The 22,587-nt window shown below is 43.4% G+C and overlaps 1 protein-coding gene across 4 annotated transcripts in view; it reads left to right on the top strand.

Annotated features, from left to right (window-relative positions):
• Positions 1-21,184, top strand: part of LOC134356680 (twinfilin-2) — a 169,505-nt gene extending 148,321 nt beyond the window's left edge. For all 4 annotated transcript variants that reach the window (XM_063067704.1, XM_063067703.1, XM_063067705.1 and 1 more), the window contains 2 exons: positions 45-166; positions 19,651-21,184. In XM_063067704.1, coding sequence (XP_062923774.1) covers positions 45-166; positions 19,651-19,824 — 296 coding nt within the window. In that variant the 3' untranslated portion in view covers positions 19,825-21,184. The remainder of the gene's footprint in view (positions 1-44; positions 167-19,650) is intronic.
• Positions 21,185-22,587: the final 1,403 nt, after the last annotated feature.

Here is a 22,587-nt window from a genome sequence, read left to right on the forward strand (position 1 = left end):
TCACTATTTCTAACTGTATTGAAATTATTACTTTATTTCCACAGTGTTTATCTACTCCATGCCAGGGTATAAATGTGGTATTAAAGATCGAATGCTCTACTCCAGCTGTAAAGGACCTCTGTTGGATGTGGTAGAACAGCAGCTGCAGTTGAAAGTTGTCAAAAAGGTAGTCACCTGTGTGTATCTGTGAATACATGTTCAAGGGAATGTGGTGAGTTGTGAAACCCTTGACCGATCTTCCCTCTAGTTGGTGAAGGTTTGGAGGCTCATCTCTGTTCTGAGGTGAATTGTAGATTATAACGTGAGAATAATGACTACTTCAGAAGGTTTATTCTATTTTTTCTTTGAAGGCTATTCAAATACGTTACTAAAGACTTGTTCCCTTCCGTTCCAACATGTCTGTCGGCCAAACTCAGGTTAGACGTACAACACCTCATATTCCTATAGACTAGCCTCCAACCTGATGGCATAGACATCAAATTCTCTAACTTCCAGTAATTTCTCCATTCTCCCCCTTTGTTCTTTTCCATTCTCCATTCTGGTTCGCTTCTTACCCCTTCTCTTCTCCTCACCTACCTATCACCTCCCTCTGTTGCTCCGCCTCTCCCCTTTCTCCCATGATCCACTGCCGTCGACTTCTTCAGCTTCCTTCTATGCCTTGAAATGCTGCAGTTCTATTGGTGAAGGTTCTTATGTAATGCAGTAGGGAGAGTGTTTCCAGGGTTTAGACTCAGCAATGGTAGGAAAATGGCTAGACTACTTGAGTTTCTGCTCATGGGGTGACAGGATTGACGGTGGATATGCAATGGCAAGCATTTAAGGATTGCATGGATGAACTACAACAATTGTTCATCCCAGTTTGGCAAAAGAATAAATCAAGGAAGGTAGTGCACCCGTGGCTGACAAGAGAAATTAGGGATAGTATCAATTCCAAAGAAGAAGTATACAAATTAGCCAGAAAAAGTGGCTCACCTGAGGACTGGGAGAAATTCAGAGTTCAGCAGAGGAGGGCAAAGGGCTTAATTAGGAAGGGGAAAAAAGATTATGAGAGAAAACTGGCAGGGAACATAAAAACTGACTGTAAAAGCTTTTATAGATATGTAAAAAGGAAAAGACTGGTAAAGACAAATGTAGGTCCCCTACAGACAGAAACAGGTGAATTGATTATGGGGAGCAAGGACATGGCAGACCAATTGAATAATTACTTTGGTTCTGTCTTCACTAAGGAGGACATAAATAATCTTCCAGAAATAGTAGGGGACAGAGGGTCCAGTGAGATAGAGGAACTGAGCGAAATACATGTTAGTAGGGAAGTGGTGTTGGGTAAATTGAAGGGATTAAAGGCAGATAAATCCCCAGGGCCAGATGGTCTGCATCCCAGAGTGCTTAAGGAAGTAGCCCAAGAAATAGTGGATGCATTAGTGATAATTTTTCAAAACTCGTTAGATTCTGGACTAGTTCCTGAGGATTGGAGGGTGGCTAATGTAACCCCACTTTTTAAAAAAGGAGGGAGAGAGAAACCGGGGAATTATAGACCGGTTAGCCTAACGTCGGTGGTGGGGAAACTGCTGGAGTCAGTTATCAAAGATGTGATAACAGCACATTTGAAAAGCGGTGAAATCATCGGACAAAGTCAGCATGGATTTGTGAAAGGAAAATCATGTCTAACGAATCTCATAGAATTTTTTGAGGATGTAACTAGTAGAGTGGATAGGGGAGAACCAGTGGATGTGGTATATTTGGATTTTCAAAAGGCTTTTGACAAGGTCCCACACAGGAGATTAGTGTGCAAACTTAAAGCACACGGTATTGGGGGTAAGGTATTGATGTGGATAGAGAATTGGTTAGCAGACAGAAAGCAAAGAGTGGGAATAAACGGGACCTTTTCAGAATGGCAGGCAGTGACTAGTGGGTACCGCAAGGCTCAGTGCTGGGACTCCAGTTGTTTACAATATATATTAATGACTTGGATGAGGGAATTAAATGCAGCATCTCCAAGTTTGCGGATGACACGAAGCTGGGCGGCAGTGTTAGCTGTGAGGAGGATGCTAAGAGGATGCAGGGTGACTTGGATAGGTTGGGTGAGTGGGCAAATTCATGGCAGATGCAATTTAATGTGGATAAATGTGAAGTTATCCACTTTGGTGGCAAAAATAGGAAAACAGATTATTATCTGAATAGTGGCCGATTAGGAAAAGGGGAGGTGCAACGAGATCTGGGTGTCATTATACACCAGTCATTGAAAGTGGGCATTCAGGTACAGCAGGCGGTGAAAAAGGCAAATGGTATGCTGGCATTTATAGCGAGAGGATTCGAGTACAGGAGCAGGGAGGTACTACTGCAGTTGTACAAGGCCTTGGTGAGACCACACCTGGAGTATTGTGTGCAGTTTTGGTCCCCTAATCTGAGGAAAGACATCCTTGCCATAGAGGGAGTACAGAGAAGGTTCACCAGATTGATTCCTGGGATGGCAGGACTTTCATATGAAGAAAGACTGGATGAACTGGGCTTGTACTCGTTGGAATTTAGAAGATTGAAAGGGAGTCTGATTGAAACATATAAAATCCTAAAGGGATTGGACAGGCTAGATGCAGGAAGATTGTTCCCGATGTTGGGGAAGTCCAGAACGAGGGGTCACAGTTTGAGGATAAAGGGGAAGCCTTTTAGGACCGAGATTAGGAAAAACTTCTTCACACAGAGAGTGGTGAATCTGTGGAATTCTCTGCCAGAGGAAACAGTTGAGGCCAGTTCATTGGCTATATTTAAGAGGGAGTTAGATATGGCCCTTGTGGGTACGGGGATCAGGGGGTATGGAGGGAAGGCTGGTGCAGGGTTCTGAGTTGGATGATCAGCCATGATCATAATAAATGGCGGTGCAGGCTCAAAGGGCCGAATGGCCTACTCCTGCACCTATTTTCTATGTTTCTATGTTTTTCCTTTTCCACCTATCACATCCCAGATTCTTACTTAATTCTCCATCCCTCACCCACCCACCTCTATCTTAACCTGGCTTCACCCATCATCTGCCAGCTTGTTTTCTTTCCACTCCCCCCACTTTCCTATTCTATCCCCCCTTTCCTTTCCAGTCCTGATGAAGGACCTCAGTCTGAAATGACATCTGTTTATTCCCCTCCATAGGTGCTGCCTGACCTGTTGAGTTCCTCCAGAATATTGTCTTTGTTGCTCAGGATTGCCAGCATCTGCAGAATCTCTTGTGTTTGGAGCTGATGAGGAAACTGAAAGTTTCACATAATAGTCTTTACACCATTTGGATGTGACTATCACAGGCTCTGTTATTTAATGTGTTTAAGATATCTATGTTTTTTAACGATTAATTTTAAACTGGACATCTCCGACAAGGCACTTATTGGCTTTGATATAGTAGTCATGAGCCAACTTCTTGAAATGCTGCAGTTCTATTGGTGAAGATTCTTATGTAATGCAGTAGGGTGAGTGTTTCCAGGGTTTAGACTCAGCAATGGTAGGAAAATGGCTAGACTACTTGAGTTTCTGCTCAGGGGTGACAGGGTATTGATGGCGATGATCCAGTCAGTTCTACTAAACATCAAAAGTAGATGGTTAGTCTCTCACTTGTTGGAGACAGCTATTGCTTTTCACTTCAGAGCATGAGCCGGAATTTTGCATGGATCTGTCTGCATTTAGCTTTTGTACACTGAGAAATGGTGAACAAAGCAATAGGGCACAGCTCTGAGGAGCTCATACAGTGATATCCTGGGGTTATGGTGATGGAATTCCAGCAGACACAAATATCCTCATTTCTGTGAGCTAGGACTCCAATTGTTGGAGTGTTTTCTCTTTATTACCCTTTCATTTCAGTTATACCAAGGCTTCTTGATGCCACATTTGGTTAACTGGACCAAAACTACGTAGCTGGAAATTTGACTAGTTCGGAGCAGAGCTACAGCTGGGATGTTACCTGGTGTTACAGCCTTTACTACATCCAGTACTCTCAGATATTTCTTGACAAGGTTTCTGTGGATCAGATTGGCCTGAAGTCTGCTTGTGTGATAATGGAGATTTTCAGAGAATGTGAAGATGGAATACCTCTGGTTGAACAAAATTGCAAATGCTTTAACCTTATCTTTCATGCACATTACATTGTGTGTAGCGATGTTCTTGAAGTCTCAAGTTTCAAAGTAAATCTACTATCAAATTACATATATTACCATTATAGCAGAATATAGTATTAGTGGTAAGACTCTTAGCAGTGTGGAGGATCAGAGGGATCTGGGGTCCAAGTCCATAGGACGCTCAAAGCAGCTGCGCAGGTTGACTCTGTGGTTAAGAAGGCTTACGGTGTATTGGCCTTCATCAATCAGGGAATTGAATTTGGGAGCCAAGAGGTAATGTTGCAGCTGTATAGGACCCTGGTCAGACCCCACTTGGAGTACTGTGCTCAGTCTCAGTTGCCTCACTACAGGAAGGACGTGGAAACCGTAGAAAGGGTGCAGAGGAGATTTACAAGGATGTTGCCTGGATTGAGGGGCATACCTTATGAAGACAGGTTGAGTGAACTCAGCCTTTTCTCCTTGGAGTGAAGGAGGATGAAAGGTGACCTGATAGAGGTGTATAAGATGATGAGAGACATTGATTGTGTGGATAGTCAGAGGCTTTTTCCCCAGGGCTGAATAGGCTGCCATAAGAGGGGACAGGTTTAAGGTGCTTGGGAGTAGGTACAGAGGAGATGTCAGGGGTGGGTTTTTTATGCAGAGAGTGGTGAGTGCGTGGAATGGGCTGCCAGCAACGGTGGTAGAGGCGGATACGATTAGGGTCTTTTGAGAGACTTTTGGATAGGTACATGGAGCTTAGAAAAATAGAGGGCTATGGGTAACCCTAATAATTTCTACAGTAGGGACGTGTTCGGCACAACTTTGTGGGCCGAAGGCTCTATATTGTGCTGTAGGCTTTCTATGTTTCTAATAACTACCCTGAGATTTTTCACCATATACTACCCTGAGTTTCATTTTCTTGCTGGCATTTACAGGAAAATAAAGAAGTACGACAGAGTTTATGAAAAAATATAAATATCAAAGACTGGTAAACAACCAATGTGCAAAAGAAGATAAATCATGCAAATAATTAAAAAGTCATTATCGTCATTGCGTACCACGTTGTATGATGTGAGCAATCATGGTCTTCCAACTGTTAACCATGATTGTTCTTGGCAAATTTTTCAACAGAAGTAATTTGCCATTTCCTTCTTCGGGGCAGTATCTTTACAAGACAGGTGACCCCACCCATTATCAATACTCATCAGAGATTGTCTGCCAGGTGTTAGTGATCACATAATCAGGACTTGTGATGTGCACCAGCTGCTCATATGACCATCCACCTCTTGTTCCTATGGCTTCACATGAATAGGATATGACGGATAAACAGGAATAGGGTACTAGGATGGTCAAAGATGGGAGGGTAGTGTGTGTGTGTGTGTGTGTGTTGTCTAGTGCACATTCTGGAGCAGAGGGTGGCGGTAATGCACCATTAAGCTGGATGCCGACCGCCGTAAAACAAGATACAGACAGACAGGCTTCACATGACCCTGATCAGGGGAGCTAAACAGGAGCTACACCTTGCTCAAGGGTGACCTACAGGCCAGAGGAGAGAATGAGCACCTTGCACCTCCTCTGGTAGAGACATATCTCCATCCTGCCACCCAAAAAAAGGTAAGTAAATAATACTGAGTTGTAGAATCCTTGACAGTGAGCCTATAGGTTGTGGGGTCAATTGAGCTTCAACAATCACTCAAATTCAGGAGTCCTCCTGCCACACAGTAGTTTGATTGTTCATTATCATTCACAATTAGATTTGACAGGATTGCAGAACTTTGTCTATTGAATGCTATTTTCCTTGCTTTGCATACTTAAAGTCTGGTTATTGCAATTTCACCAGATTGGGACACTTGCCATTGCTCCTGTCAAACTCTCTGGCATGCCTTATTGAAACAAGGATTGGTTCACCTGCTAGATAATAACAGTGAAAGACTTACCAGATACATGAGAATACATGGTGATTGTTGACTGTCCACAGTGCCTCATGAATATCTAGCTTTGATCTAAATGTAGTGCCACACTATATGATGGAGTTTGTTCTCCAGTGTGAAAGCAGGACATCAACTCCACAATGATTGTCCGTGTTTTCATGGATAGATGCATCAGCCACTTGTAGATTGATGAGGACAAGATTAACTAGGTTTATCCCCTGGCTTGGTTCATTCCATACATACCGCAGACTGAATCTGCCAGTTAGACTACCAATCTAGTCTAGAGCACAGATTTTGTAGTCTCCCACCCATAGTAAATTATATGCCCTTGCTATATTCAGTGCTGCTTCCAAGTGTTTTGAGAAATGGAAAAGCACTGATGGCAGATAGGAAACAGGATCATTGTTTCTTGTTAATGTTTGACCTGAGGTCTTAACACGTCGTGAAATCTGGAATGAATGTCGCTGTTAAAACTCCATTGGTAGGTCATTTTGCCAATGGAACTGAATGTACACAGGGACATGCCTTACAAATTATGTCATATTGCAATTTAAGTCATCTATGAAACAGTTTAGGTATCTTCTCCCAGATGTTTCAGAGAAGAAATTTGCAATGACAACTGGGCTCTGAGCATGTTTGTCATAACCAAATTCAGTACCAATTGGTATGTCTGATTCATTTCTTTCTTCTGCTTCAGTTTAGTGGTGTGGTACAACTGAGTGTCTTATTCAGCCATTTCAGAGAAAATTTTTAAATGAAACTACATTACATAGAAACAGAGAAACATAGAAAATCTACAGCACAATACAGGCCCTTTGGCCCGCAAAGCTGTGCTGAACATATCCTTATCTTAGAAATTACCTGGGGTTATGCATAGAAACCATAGAAACTACAGCACAGTAACAGGCCTTTTGGCCCTTCTTAGCTGTGCCGAACCATTTTCTGCCTAGTCCCACTGACCTGCACACGGACCATATCCCTCCATACACCTCCCATCCATGTATCTGTCCAATTTATTCTTAAATGTTACAAAAGAACCCGCATTTACCACCTCGTCTGGCAGCTCATTCCATACTCCCACCACTCTCTGTGTGAAGAAGCCCCCCCTAATGTTCCATTTAAACTTTTCCCCCTCACCCTTAACCCATGTCCTCTGGTTTTTTTCTCCCCTTGCCTCAGTGGAAAAAGCCTGCTTGCATTCACTCTGTCTATACCCATCATAATTTTATATACCTCTATCAAATCTCCCCTCATTCTTCTACGCTCCAGGGAATAAAGTCCTAACCTATTCAACCTTTCTCTGTAACTGAGTTTCTCAAGTCCCGGCAGCATCCTTGTAAACCTTCTCTGCACTCTTTCAACCTTATTTATATCCTTCCTGTAATTTGGTGACCAAAACTGAACACAATACTCCAGATTTGGCCTCACCAATGCCTTATACAACCTCATCATAACATTCCAACTCTTATACTCAATACTTCGATTAATAAAGGCCAATGTACCAAAAGCTCTCTTTACGACCCTATCTACCTGTGACGACACTTTTAGGGAATTTTCTATCTGTATTCCCAGATCCCTCTGTTCCACTGCACTCCTCAGTGCCTTACCATTAACCCTGTATGTTCTATCTTGGTTTGTCCTTCCAACGTGCAATACCTCACACTTGTCAGTATTAAACTCCACCTGCCATTTTTCAGCCCATTTTTCCAGCTGGTCCAAGTCCCTCTGCAGGCTCTGAAAACCTTCCTCACTGTCTACTACACCTCCAATCTTTGTATCATCAGCAAACTTGCTGATCCAATTTACCACATTGTCATCCAGATCATTGATATAGATGACAAATAACAATGGACCCAGCACTGATCCCTGTGGCACACCACTAGTCACAGGCCTCCACTCAGAGAAGCAATTCTCTACCACCACTCTCTGGCTTCTTCCATTGAGCCAATGTCTAATCCAATTTACCACCTCTCCATGTATACCTAGCGACTGAATTTTCCTAACTAACCTCCCATGTGGGACCTTGTCAAAGGCCTTACTGAAGTCCATGTAGACAATATCCACTGCCTTCCCTTCATCCACTTTCCTGGTAACCTCCTCGAAAAACTCCAACAGATTGGTCAAACATGACCTACCACGCACAAAGCCATGTTGACTCTTCCTAATAAGCCCCTGTCTATCCAAATGCTTGTAGATTCTGTCTCTTAGTACTCCCTCCAATAACTTACCTACTACTAACGTTAAACTCACCGGCCTATAATTTCCCGGATTACTTTTCGATCCTTTTTTAAACAACAGAACAACATGAGCCATTCTCCAATCCTCCGGCACTTCACCCGTAGACAGCGACATTTTAAATATTTCTGCCAGGGCCCCCGCAATTTCAACACTAGTCTCCTTCAGGGTCCGAGGGAACACTCTGTCAGGTCCTGGGGATTTATCCACTTTAATTTTCCTCAAGACAGCAAGCACCTCCTCCTTTTTAATCTGCACAGTTTCCATGGTCTCACTACTTGATTCCCTCAATTCCATAGATTTCATGCCAGCTTCCTTAGTAAATACAGAAGCAAAAAACCTATTTAAGATCTCCCCCATTTCCTTTGGTTCTGCACAAAGCCGACCACTCTGATCTTCAAGAGGACCAATTTTATCCCTTACAATCCTTTTGCTCTTAATATACTTGTAAAAGCTCTTTGGATTATCCTTCACTTTGACTGCCAAGGCAACCTCATGTCTGCTTTTAGCCCTCCTGATTTCTTTCTTAAGTATTTTCTTGCACTTCTTATACTTCTCAAGCACCTGATTTACCCCCTGTTTCCTATACATTTCATACAACTCCCTCTTCTTCTTTATCAGAGTTGCAATATCCCTTGAGAACCAAGGTTCCTTATTCCTATTCAATTTGCCTTTAATCCTGACAGGAACATACAAACTCTGCACTCTCAAAATTTCCCCTTTGAAGGCTTCCCACCTACCAATCACATCTTTGCCAGAGAACAACCTGTACCAATCCATGCTTTTTAGATCCTTTCTCATTTCTTCAAATTTGGCCTTCTTCCAGTTCAGAACCTCAACCCTAGGACCAGATCTATCCTTGTCCATGATCAAATTGAAACTAATGGTGTTATGATCACTGGAACCAAAGTGCTCCCCTACACAGACTTCCGTCACTTGCCCTAATTCGTTACCTAACAGGAGATCCAATATTGCATCCCCTCTAGTTGGTCCCTCTATATATTGATTTAGAAAACTTTCCTGAACACATTTTACAAACTCTAAACCATCTAGACCCCTAACAGTATGGGAGTCCCAATCAATGTATGGAAAATTAAAATCCCCTACCACCACAACTTTATGTTTCCTGCAGTTGCCTGCTATCTCTCTGCAGATTTGCTCTTCCAAGTCTCGTTGACTATTGGGTGGTCTGTAATACAATCCCACTAATGTGGCCATACCTTTCCTGTTTCTCAGCTCCACCCATAAGGACTCAGTAGACAAGCCCTCTAATGTGTCCTGCCTGAGCACTGCTGTAATATTTTCCCTAACAAGCAATGCTACTCTCCCACCTTTCATTCCTCTGCCTCGATCACATCTGAAACATCGGAACCCTGGAATATTAAGCTGCCAGTCCTGCCCCTCCTGTAGCCAAGTTTCACTAATTACTACAACATCATAATTCCACATGTCAATCCACGCCCTCAACTCATCCGCCTTCCCCACAATACTCCTAGCATTGAAATATATACACCTCAGAAGATTTTTACCACCACTCACAACCTTTCTATCAGCGGATTTGCTTAAACCTTCAACATCATTTATTTTCACCCCAGCCACACTGTCAGCTCTGGCACTCTGGTTCCCATCCCCCTGCAAATCTAGTTTAAAGCCTCCCCAATAGCACTAACAAACCTCCCTGAAAGGATATTGGTCCCCCTGTGCTTCAAGTGTAACCCGTCTCTTGTACAGGTCCCACCTGCCCCAGAAGAGGTCCCAATGATCCTGAAATCTGAAACCCTGCCCCCTACACCAGTTCCTCAGCCACTTGTTCCTCCTCCAGAGCATCCTATTCCTACCCTCACTGGCACCTAGCACAGGTAGCAATCCTGAGATTACCACCCTCAAGGTCCTGCTTTTCAACTTCCTACCAAGTTCTCTATACTCACTGTCCAGGACCTCTTCACTCTTCCTTGCTATGCCATTGGTACCGATGTGCACCACGACATCTGGCTGGTCACCCTCCCACTTCAGAATGTCATGCAATCGATCAGAGACATCCTTGACCCTGGCACCTGGGAGGCAACAAACCATCCTGGATTCTCTGTCACGACCACAGAACCTTCTATCTGCACCTCTAACTATCGAGTCCCCTATCACTACCGCTCTCCTCTTTCTCCCCCCTCTCTTCTGCACTGCATAGCCCTCTATTTATCTACCCTATTGCATCCGCATCCACCGCTGTTGCCGGCAGCCCAATCCACACACTCACCACTCTCTGCGTAAAAAAAAACCTTATCCCTGACATCTTCTCTGTACCTACCTCCAAGCACTTTAAAACTGTGTCCTCTCGTGCTGGCCATTTCAGCCCTGGGGAAAAAACCTCTGACTATCCATACGATCAATGCCTCTCATCATCTTATACACCTCTATCAGGTCACCTCTCATCCTCCGTCACTCCAAGGAGAAAAGGCCGAATTCACTCAACCTATTCTCGTAAGGCATGCTCCCCAATCCAGGCAACATCCTTGTAAATCTCCTCTGCAACCTTTCTATGGTTTCCACATCCTTCCTGTAGTGAGGCGGCCAGACCTGAGCACAGTACTCTAAGTGGGGTCTGACCAGGGTCCTATATAGATGCAACATTACCTCTCGGCTCCTAAACTCAATTCTCTGATTGTTGAAGGCCAATACACCGTATGCCTTCTTAACCACAAAGTCAACCTGCACAGCAGCTTTGAGTGTCCTATGGACTCAGACCCCAAGATCCTTCTGATTCACCACACTGCCAAGAGTCTTACCATTAATACTATATTCTGCCATGATATTTGACCTACCAAAATGAACCATCTCACTCTTATCTAGGTTGAACTCCATCTGCCACTTCTCAGCCCAGTTTTGCATCCTACTGTAACCTTTGAGAGCCCTCCACACTATCCACAACACCCCCAACCTTTGTGTCATCAGCAAATTTACTAACCCATTCCTCCACTTCCTCATCCAGGTTATTTATAAAAATCACGAAGAGTAGGTCCCAGAACAAGATCCCTGAGGTACACCACTGGTCACCGACCTCCATGCAGAATATGACCCATATGCAACCACTCTTTGCCTTCTGTGGGCAAGCCAGTTCTGGATCCACAAAGCAATGTCCCCTTGGATCCCATGCCTCCTTACTTTCTCAATAACCCTTGCATGGGATACCTCATCAAATGCCTTGCTGAAATCCATATACACTACATCTACTGCTCTGCCTTCACCAATGTGTTTAGCCACATCCTCAAAAAATTCAATCAGGCTCGTAAGGCACAACCTGCCTTTGACAAAGCCATGCTGACTATTCTTAATCATATTATGCCTCTCCAAATATTCATAAATCCTGCTTCTCAGGATCTTTTCCATCAACTTATCAACCGCTAAATTAAGACTTACTGGTCTATAATTTCCTGGGCTATCTCTACTCCCTTTCTTGAATAAGGGAACAACATCCGTCACCCTTCAATCCTCCAGAACCTCTCCTGTCCCCATCACCAGAGGCTCAGCAATCTCCTTCCTCGTCTCCCACAGTAGCCTGGGGTACATCTCGTCCGGTCCCAGTGACTTATCCAACTTAACGCTTTCCAAAAGCTCTAGCACATCCTCTTTCTTAATATCTACATGCTCAAGCTTTTCAGTCTGCTGTAAGTCTTCCCTACAATTGTCAAGATCCTTTTCTGAAGTGAATACTGAAGCAAAGTATTCATTATGTATCTCTGCTATTTCCTCTGGTTCCATACACACTTTTCCACTGTCATACTTGATTGGTTCTATTCTCTCACATCTTATCCTCTTGCTCTTCACATACTTGTAGAATGCCTTGGGGTTCTCCTTAATTCTGTCCGCCAATGCCTTCTCATGGCCCTTCTGGCTCTCCTAATTTAATTCTTAATCTCCTTCCTGCTAGCCTTATAATCTTCTAGATCTCTATCATTACCTAGTTTTTTGAACCTTTCATAAGCTCTTCTTCTTGACTAGATTTACAACAGCCTTTGTCCAGCAAGGCTCTCGTACCCTACCATCCTGCCCTGTCTCATTGGAACGTACCACGCAAATATCCCCTGAACATTTGCCAGATTTTTCCATAGGTTTCCCTGAGAACATGTGTTTGCAATTTATTCTTATAAGTTCCTGCCTGATAGCTCATATTGCCCCTTACTTCAATTAAACGCTTTCCTAACTTGTTTGTTCCTATCCCTCTCCAATGCTATGGTAAAGGAGATAAAATTGTAATCACTATCTCCAAAATGCTCTCCCACTGAGAGATCTGACACCTGACCAGGTTCATTTCCCAATACCAGATCAAGTACAGCCTCTCCTCTTGTTGGCTTATCTACATATTATGTCAAGAAACCTTCCTGAACACACCTAACAAATTCCACCCCATCTAAACCCCTCACTCTAGGGACATGCCAATCAATATTTGGGAAATTAAAATCTCCCACCACAACAACCCTGTTATTATTACATCTTTCCAGAATCTGTCTCCCTATCTGCTCCTCGATGTCCCTGTTACTATTGGATGGTCTATAAAAAAAACACCCAGTAGAGTTATTGACCCCATCCTGTTCCTAACTTCCACCCACAGAGACTCCGTAGAAAATCCCTCTATGACTTCCTCCTTTTCTACAGCCATGACACTATCTCTGATCAACAGTGCCACGCCCCCACTTCTTTTGCCTGCCTCCCTGTCCTTTCTGAAACATCTAAAGACTGGCACTTGATGTAACCATTCCTGCCCCTGAGCCATCTAAGTCTCTGTAATGGCCACAACATCATAGTACTGATCCACACTCCCAGCTCATCCGCTTTGTTCATAATACTCCTTGCGTTAAAATAGACACATCTCAAACCATCGGTCCGAGCGAGTCCCTTCTCTACCACCTGCCTATCCTCACACTGTCTCCAAGCTTTCCCTATTTGTGAGCCAACCGCCTCATCCTCGATCTCTTCAGTTCGGTTCCCAACCCACAGCAACTCTAGTTTAAACTCTCCCCAATAACCTTTGCAAACCTCCCTGCCAGGATATTGGTCCCCCTGGGATTCAAATGTAACCCGTCCTTTTTGTACAGGTCACACCTGCCTCAAAAGAGTTCCCAATGATACAGAAATCTGAATCCCTGCCCACTGCTCCAATCCCTCAGCCATGCATTTATCCCCTCATTCTATTTCTATACTCACTGTCACGTGGCAGTGTCTCTGGAGTCTCATAGAAATCAGACTAGATGAGGATGGCATATTTCCTCTGCTGAGCATAAGTGAACCAGATGGACTTACGACAATCCAATGGTTTCATCATTGCTAGGAGTAGTTTGCTTTTTGCTTGATTTCAAATTATTATTTACAATATTCCACAGCTGACTCCAAAATGCCAACAGCAACCAAGCTTGTATCTCATAATGATGAAAGATCCCAGCCTGAAACATTGACTGTTTATTCCCCTCCATGCATCTGCAGAATCTCTTGTGTTTGCACCTCACGAACTTACTAGGTTTTAAAAAAAAGCAAAATTGTTTTCAAAAACAAGAGAAAATATGCAAATGCTGGAAACACACACAAAATGCTGGAGGAACTCGGCCTGCCAGGCAGCATCTGTGGAAAAAAGTACAGTCGATGTTTCGGGCTGAGACCCTTCGGCCAGACAGGACTCCATTGGATTTGGAGTAACAATCATTTCATTTTCCTTTACACATGTGTACGACGAATGACAATAAAGAATCTTGAACCAATGTTGTCACTCTCTAACTGCTCCCATGCACTAATACAGTTATTCCCCATGGTCACTGCCCCCCCCCTTTTACCCAATCAGGGTTATCATCCCTCCCACAATCTTCTTTCTGTTTCCAGTCTGATGGATGGTGATTGTCATGAGTCTGAAAATCAAAAGCTAACTTCTGATGCTGGCAGTCTAAGTAGTAAACAGAAAATGCTGGAAATACTGAGCAGGCCAGGCCACCTCTGTGGGAAGAGAAACAGAGTTAACATTGCAGGTCAAAGACCTTTTTTCGCAACTGTTTCTATTAATGTCCTGAATAGTGGGAAGTTCACAACCACAGACGCAGTGGGCTGTCCGCACCGCTCTCTGCAGAGCCCATACCAGGCAGTGATGCAGCCAGTCAAGATGCTCTCAATTGTGTCCTTGTTGAAAGTCCTTAGGATTTGGGGACTCATGATGAAGTTCTTCAACCGTCTGAATTGAAAGACACGTTATTGTGCTTTTTTCACCACACAGCCGGTATGTATAGACCAAGTGAGATCCTCGGTGATGTGTATACCGAGGAACCTGAAGCTGTTCACCCTCTCAACCCCAGATCCATTGATGTCAGTAGGGGTGAGTCTGTCTCCGTTCCTCCTGTAGTCTACAACCAGCTTCTTTGTTTTTGCAATATTGAGGGAGAGGTTGTTTTCTTGACACCATTGTGTCAGAGTGATGACTTCTTCCCTGTAGGCTGCTTTATTATTATTTGAGATAAGGCCAATCAATGTAGAATCATCTGCAAATTTAATTAGCAGGTTGGAGCTGTGGGTGGCGACACAGTAGTGGGTGGACAGAGAGTAAAGGAGGGGGCTGAGGACACAGTCCTAGGGAGCTCCTGTGTTGATGATCAGAGGAGCAGAGGTGAGGGAGCCCACTCTTATCACGTGCTAGTGATCTGACAGGAAGTCCAGGGCACAAGGCAGGGTGAATGCCGAGGTCTCTGAGCTTCTTATCAAGTTTAGAGGGAATTCTGGTGTTGAATGCTGAACTGTAGTCCAAGAACAGCATTCTTACATAAGCATCCCTCCTCTCCAGGTGTGTAAGGACGGTGTGTAGAGCTGTGGCTATTGCGTCATCAGTTGTGTCAGTAGGCAAATTGTAGGGGTTCATTGTGGGTGGTAGCATGCTGCAGATGTAATCCTTGACCAGCCTCCCAAAGCATTTGCCTGTTATTGAAGTGAGTACAACAGGATGCCAGTTGTTCATCTTGAGGTATGAGATGTGGAATGTAAGTGTAAAGTGACAGTGAATGGGGGGGATGAAGGGGTTGGTGAGTGGCTGTGGAGGGGAGTGTCTGTGTAGGTAGGTGTGGAGAGTATGTGTAAAATTACAGTGAATGGGGTGATGAAGGAAGGGAGTGGTGAGGGGCAGTAGAGAGAAGTGTGTCAGTATAGGTATGATGTGTGGAGCGTTAGTGTAAAGTGACGGTGAATGGGGGGGATGAAGAGGGTGGTGGGGGACTGTGGAGAAGAGTGTGTCATTGTAGGCATAAGGTATATCATTGTAAAGTGACAGTGAATGGGAGGATGAAGGGGGTTGTGAGGGACTGTGGAGAGGAGTGTGTCAGTGTAGGTATGAGGTGTGGAGTGCAGGTGTAAGGTAACAGTGAATGGGGGGATGAAGGGGTTGTGAGTGGCTGTGGAGAGATGTGGCTGATGTGGATGTAGTGGTGGTGGGGTGGGTTAATGAGTGGAAGCATTGATCAGCTTGATGGCTTGGGGGAAGTAACTGTTTTTGAGTCTGGTAGTACTGGTGTGGATGCTGTGTAGCCTTTTCAATGTAGAATATAGGAATGCGAAATGTAGAGAAAGAAGATGTCTGATGGATCAAGTTGGGCATGTCCTGCACTCCCAATGTAAACAAAAAACCAAAATGCTCAGCTAATTACACCGATGGAGGCTGATACAGATAAATCAAATTCCCTGAAGTTCTGTAATTCAGTATTGAGTCCAAAAGCCTACAGTTTGCCCAGATGCGTTGAAATACTGCTCATCAAGCCTGCATTTGGCCTCATTGTAACAGTGCATGGGGCCACATACAACGATAGATCAGAAAGGGAATGAGGTAGAGAATTAAAGTGGCAGGAGTGGAAATTCAGGATTGCCCCTTTAGAGAAGGTGCTCCAAAATGCAATTACCCATTCCCCAAAATATCGATCATCCCTCTGCCTCCATAGATGTAGCCCTTCCCACTGAATTCCTCCAGCAGTCTGATATTTGCTCCACATTATATCAGAGAAGCTGAACATAAACTGGGTGATGATGTCAGGAGTTATCCAGATGTTGTAGAGGAGATGATATTGTATGTCACTTTATATACATATGAGCTATGTATAAGCTCATCTCATTTGTATACAGCCACATTCAAAGGTTTCAAAGGTGCATTTAATGTCAGAGAAATGTATACAATATACATCCTGAAATGCTTTTTCTTCACAACCATCCACAAAAACAGGAATGCCTCAAAGGATGAATGACAGTCAAATGTTAGAACTCCAAAAGTCCCCCCCAGCTCCACTCCCTCTCGCCCATAAGCGGCAGCAAGCACAATCCCCCCTCCCCCCACCAGCAAAAAAAAAGCATCGGCACCCGTCACCGAGCACTCAAGTGTGCAGCAAAAGCAACAGTAAACAAAAAGACTTGCAGTACTGCAAAGACTACATTGTTCGCCCAGCATTCGACATATAGGTTTCCCCCGCCATCCGAAGGTAGAGCGTTCCTATGAAATGGTTTGTAAGCCGGGATGTCGTAAAGTGAAGAAGCAATTACCATTTATTTAAATGGGAAAAATTCATGAGGGTTCGCAGACCCAAAAATAACCTACCAAATCATGCCAAATAACACATAAAACCTAAAATAACAGCAACATATAGTAAAAGCAGGAATGATATAAATACACAGCCTATATGAAGTAGAAATACTTCTCTACAGTCATTGCCTGCACTGTTCTCTGTAGCGAAAATCTCACGCAAGCGCTTTCGGCAGAAACACTCTCTCCAGTAACCTTTAAGCTATGAAGCCAACCAGCCAAATCATACCAAAAAACACATAAAAATACATAGCCGATATAAAGTAGAAATAATGTATGTACAGTGTAGTATCACTTATGGGAATTGGAAAGACAGCGCCGAGCACACTGATGATGGTGTGTTAGGCTGAGTCGTCGGAGGTTGGGGTGGTGCAGTGATCCCCACCCTCCAGGCCACCGACCGATACCGATCTGCGCAGCATGCAGGAGTCCAGCGGTAGCCGGGATGCACCCAGCAAATCTTTAAGAAAAAAGCGGAAATAAACAAGTTAATTAATTAGGTGCTGCCCGGCACGTAAATGTTGGCCCAGATCAGAGGCAACGCAATCAGCAATCGTCTCTGATCTGGGCCGACATTTACCTGCTGGGCGGCACCTAATTAATTAGCTTGTTTATTTCAGCTTTTTGTTCTTAAAGATGTGCTGGGTGCGTCCCGGCTACCACTGCATTCTCTGCGGCCGGGGGGTTGGGGTGGTTTGTTTCCATCAGGGCTGGCAGGTCATCTTCTTCGATGACTGCCTGCCTCGATGTCGAAGCTCAAGGTTCATCGTCTGCTATGGCTGATGTGGAAGGCTTGCTTGACTGCTTAGCCTGGCGCATTTTTCTATCATACAGTTCTTTGTAAGGACTCAAACCATTTTGCAAGTATACCCTAAACCGACGTACCCTTTCAAAATTAAAGTCGTACTTCATCATTGCATCGAAAATCTCATGCAGTTGCTTCACGTTCAGTTTCTGGACGACTTCACTTTCGGTCCGTTCGCTACTGCATTCGTTTTTGATTGTTATTCTTTCCTCTTCCAATTGCATCAGCTCTTCATCTATCAGTTCTTGGTCATGGGATGCCAAAACCTCTTCAACATCATCTTCGTCAACTTCCACAAGCCAAACTCACTTTGTCCTTACTTCGTTCACCACGATCGAAACGCATAATTATGTCTAGTTTTACGCTAAGTGTAACACCCTTACGAGCTCTTTTAGGCTTTTCCGATACCTTAGAACTCATCTTGCAAACGGATGCTCACAGGCAGGTGTTTAAGCAATGCCGGCGAGAATGCCATTCCGAATCTGGGGGAGGGGAGGCTGCTCAAGGCGCGCGCTGTTTTTTTCGTGCACTGCCTTCTTTCGTAACAGTGAAAACACCTGTTAGCGAAAACAGGTAACTAATGTAGGTCTTTCGTAACAGTGAGTTTTCGTAAATCGAACGTTCGAAAAGCGGGGGGACACCTGTACCACAGGCTCTCTCGCTCCCTGATAAGGGAGAAAGAGATGTGTCCGTTTCACAGTGAGAGGGGAGACATAACAAACAACTTGCTGGTTTACGATGTTAAAAGTTCATTGCGTCACTTTTTTTGAGCTCTGTGCCCAAAGATCTCAGGTCTCTGGGCACACAGCCTTAGATGTTCCAGCTCGCACGACACACCCGTCTGGGACACTGACCTTTGATCTGCCCATCTCCAGAGCCCCGAGATCCTAGGCCTCCAAAGCTGAGCTGAACTCTTAGGCTGAGCCCTTGGCATGCCGAACAATGGCCAGTTATGAAACCCCAAGAGCGGGTCCCATTCCCACAAAGAACCGTATTCAGCGTGTAACTTCAGGTCAGGGTCTTCAAAAGAACCCTGAAAGGGAAAAATAGAGATATTAAAGATGGAAAGAGAGCTGTTTCTGAAGATGCAAGCAAAGGAGACACCATTTAGCGCCATCATCACTTCGCTCTGTCTCCACCTTCAAACAGCTATTTGTACATTATGTTTTATACAATTGCTTTTATTGTGTGTTTTTTATGTTCCATTGGATCCACAGTAACAATATCTTGTTCTCTTTTACACTTGTATACTGAAGGATGACAATAAAATGACATTGTGAACACAAGATGCTGCATACTAGTGAAGAAATACAAGTGAATTGCTGAGTCCCCGGATAGTGAGAAGGGAAAAGGTGAAAGGATATGTGTTGTATCACCTGCATTTGCAAGGAAAGGTGCCCTAAGAAGTGGTTGTGGGAGAGGGGGAGTGGATGTTAGGAATGGAAGACTATAACTATACAACCATAAGGAGTAGTATCAGGAAGTTGCAAAGGGAATTGTCTCTACAAAATATTGTAAGGGGAAGAGAGGGAAAGATGTAGTGGAATCTCTTAAAAGGTGATGGAATTTGTGGAAAATGATTTGTTGAATATGGATGCTAGTGCGGTTTGATGGTAAGGGCTTTGGTGGCACAGTGGTTAAATTATCAGACCTTTCATCCAGAGGCCTTGGCTGTCAGACCGAAGATGAGACTTCAGATCCCATGGTGACAGGTGTTGGAGTTGTTCTGTTTAATAACTAACACAGAATATGTAAAAAATCTAGTTTCCATAATGGTGACTAAGTATAGGCAATAAATACAAGCTTTGCTTGTCATACCCCTTCCACAAATTAAATTGAAAGAAAATTGCATACATGCCCTTCTAACCTAGTGAGCCCAATGTGACACTACACAAAACAGTTCAGTGAGTGAGTGTGGATTTAACGGTCATTGGAATTTCAAGATCAGTTTTCCATTTGGAATTGAGGTGGTCAGCATATTTTAAACTAAAATGGTCCAGGAATCAGTACATTATTCTTCTTTTTCAGATCGAGATAGACAATGGTGAAGAGCTAACACCAGACTTTCTTTACGAAGAGGTCCACCCTAAACAGCATGCCTTCAAACAAGCCTTTGCAAAGCCCAAAGGGCCAGCAGGAAAACGTGGACAGAAACGAATTATTAAAGGAACTGGAGAGGCTGAAAATGGAGAGGACTTTTAAATCGCAGTCACCAATGAGCGACTTCAAACTTTTTATTCTAACACTAAATTTAAAAATTATCACAGAATATTAATTTACATTGATTAAACCTCTTAACATTTACCTTTGTCTCCCAAAATACAATAAGCACCTTTTTTGATTTTTTAAAAATTTGTTTGCCCAAAGCTTGTTACAAATCTCTTGGGGGAATTTTTTTAAATCTGTACGAAGGCTATCATGTCATCATCTTACAAATGAGAAATTGATTAGCAATGTTTTATACTAACACTGTGCAAACACTGCCTTGTTTACCTGGCAACAGCACATTCGGGCTATTTACCTACTGACACAGAATCCACTACCAAATACAATGACAGCCAACATAAAGGAAGAAACTTGCAAGTTATCAGATTCCTACAAAGCGCAAGTCAGTGTGATGTTTTCAAGATATGATCAAAAGCATCAAAACATAATACTTAATTTGGAGGACTATGGGTGAAAAATGCAATTATTTCTTTGCCAACAATACATGCTATCCACATTCAGAAGTGCTATCAAAATTTGCATTACTTGTTTTTATGCACTGTAATCAGATCTGAAAACTTTAAAGATAAGGGTCCTGGGAATTGATTATCTGGTTTCATAAGGTTGGTGTCCTGGCCAGAAGTAGACCACAAAGGGCCCAAGTGCATACTGCCATGACACTGCCAGGGGGATCAGATATTTTATCCCTGCACCAGATTGACACCAAATTATTCTGTAAACACCACAGAGAATTAACTCATACTCTTCCACAAGATAGTGAGGGAATTGGGGTATATAACCATAATTGTTTACTGTAGAAAATGGCCACATAGTCCCTCACCAGAATCTGAAATTTCATTCAAGTGTCTGCTCTTTAGCTCTTCACAGCTCCACTCTACCCTTCAACTTTGTATGTTTTGGCTACTTTTCTGATTTATTTCTGAAGGGACTGGTGCCCAATAAGCCAGTTTGGCTCGTCATTCTTATTTACATTTTGTATAGATATAGAATTCTCTGCACAAGGAGAACAAGAAATTGGATCACAATATTCACCTGAATCTGAACTCAAACCTAATTCCTGATTGAGAATCTGTGTTGTTTTTGTTGAAGTTCCTGTACTGTAAGTGAATACGCATAATGCACTTTGGTGTAGCTGTGAACAGGGCAAGTGTCTGAACTTACAGCTGTAGTGTCTGTAGAACTAAAACCATGGTACATGTACAAGTGATTCAGATAGATCCAGAGATGAATTGGGTTAACAGTGACTAGAGAGGCTTTTCTCTGCACCTCTCTCTGGCAATTCCTTTCAGTGGGAATTTTGATTATTTCTGAATGACAATAAATGAACTTTAACTTGTTTAAATTGCATAAGTTTTTAAATGCATAAAATTGTTGAAGGCAGAATCTCCATTTAGGTGTCCTTAATTTATTTTATTTAAATTTCTGCTTAATTCAATGGCTTTGTAGATGGAGATCTCACAACAATCAATTCCTTCACAGAGTAGAAGAATGCTTAATTCTTTAGCATGTGCTGCTTTTGAACAAATCCAAAGCTTTGGAAAGGTTGACTCGTTTTGTATCTTGTTGGGAACATAGAATGGTAGAGGTTATTTTTAAAAAAAGTATTTTTTAAAAATTTTGACAATGTAATGCTATCAGTACTGCAGCCATAAGCTATTCCCATCCATATTCTCTTACAAACAACCCCTTGACTGAGTAGATGTTTGAAAAGAACTCATCAATGGCATTCTCTACTAACTTTTGCCTCTGATACAGAAATCTGTGTTCGAGATCCACTCCGAGTGGCTTGAGCACACTTGGCAGTCCACTGTAACAATGATGAAATATTATACTCTAGAGGTCCCATATACAACATAGAACAGTACAGCACAGTGCCAACCCTTTAGCCTACTCCAAGATCAATCTAACTACATAGACATCCATTTTTCTTTCAATCATATGACAATTACAGCACAGAAAGAGGCCATCTCGGCTCGTCTAATCCATGCCAAAATCATGTGCATATCTAAGAATCTCTTAAATATCCCTTAATGTATCTGCCTCTACCACCACTCGTGACAGTGTGTTCCATGCACCCACTATTTTGTATTTTAAAAATCGTACTTCTGACATCTTCCATATGCTTTCCTGTACTCACCTTAAGTAGATGTGCCTTGAATAGGCCATTGCTGCCCTGGGGGAAAAAGTGCTCACTGTTCACTCTAATCTTATACACCTCTCCAAAGAGTAAGCCTTGCTCACCGAACTTGTCCTCATAAGGCATGCTCTCTAATCCAGGCAGCATCCTGGTAAATCTCCTTTACACCCTCTCTAAAGCTTCCATATTCCTCCTATGAGGCAACCAGAACTGAACACATTACTCCGAATGCAGTCTAACCAGGATTTTGTAGAGCTGCAGCATTACCTCGCGGCTCTTGAATTCTGTCCCGCAGCTAATGAAGGTCAACACAACATATGCCTTTTCAACAACCCGATCAACTTGCGCTGCAGCTTTGAGGAATCTATGGATGGGAACTGGAGATGCAGCTCGATGACCTTTGTCTGGTCAGGGACAGTGCGGAGCTGATAGATAGGAGCTATAGGCAGGTAGTCACAGCAGGGCCTCGGGAGACAGATAAATGGGTAACAGACAGGAGAGGGAAGGGCAGGAGTCAGAGACTAGTGAGTACCCCTGTGGCTGTACCCCATAACAAGAAGTACTCCTGTTTGAGTACGGGGGGGGGAACGCCTACCTGGGGG

This window comes from Mobula hypostoma, chromosome 15 (genome assembly GCF_963921235.1).
Source record: "Mobula hypostoma chromosome 15, sMobHyp1.1, whole genome shotgun sequence".
NCBI lineage: Eukaryota > Metazoa > Chordata > Chondrichthyes > Myliobatiformes > Myliobatidae > Mobula > Mobula hypostoma.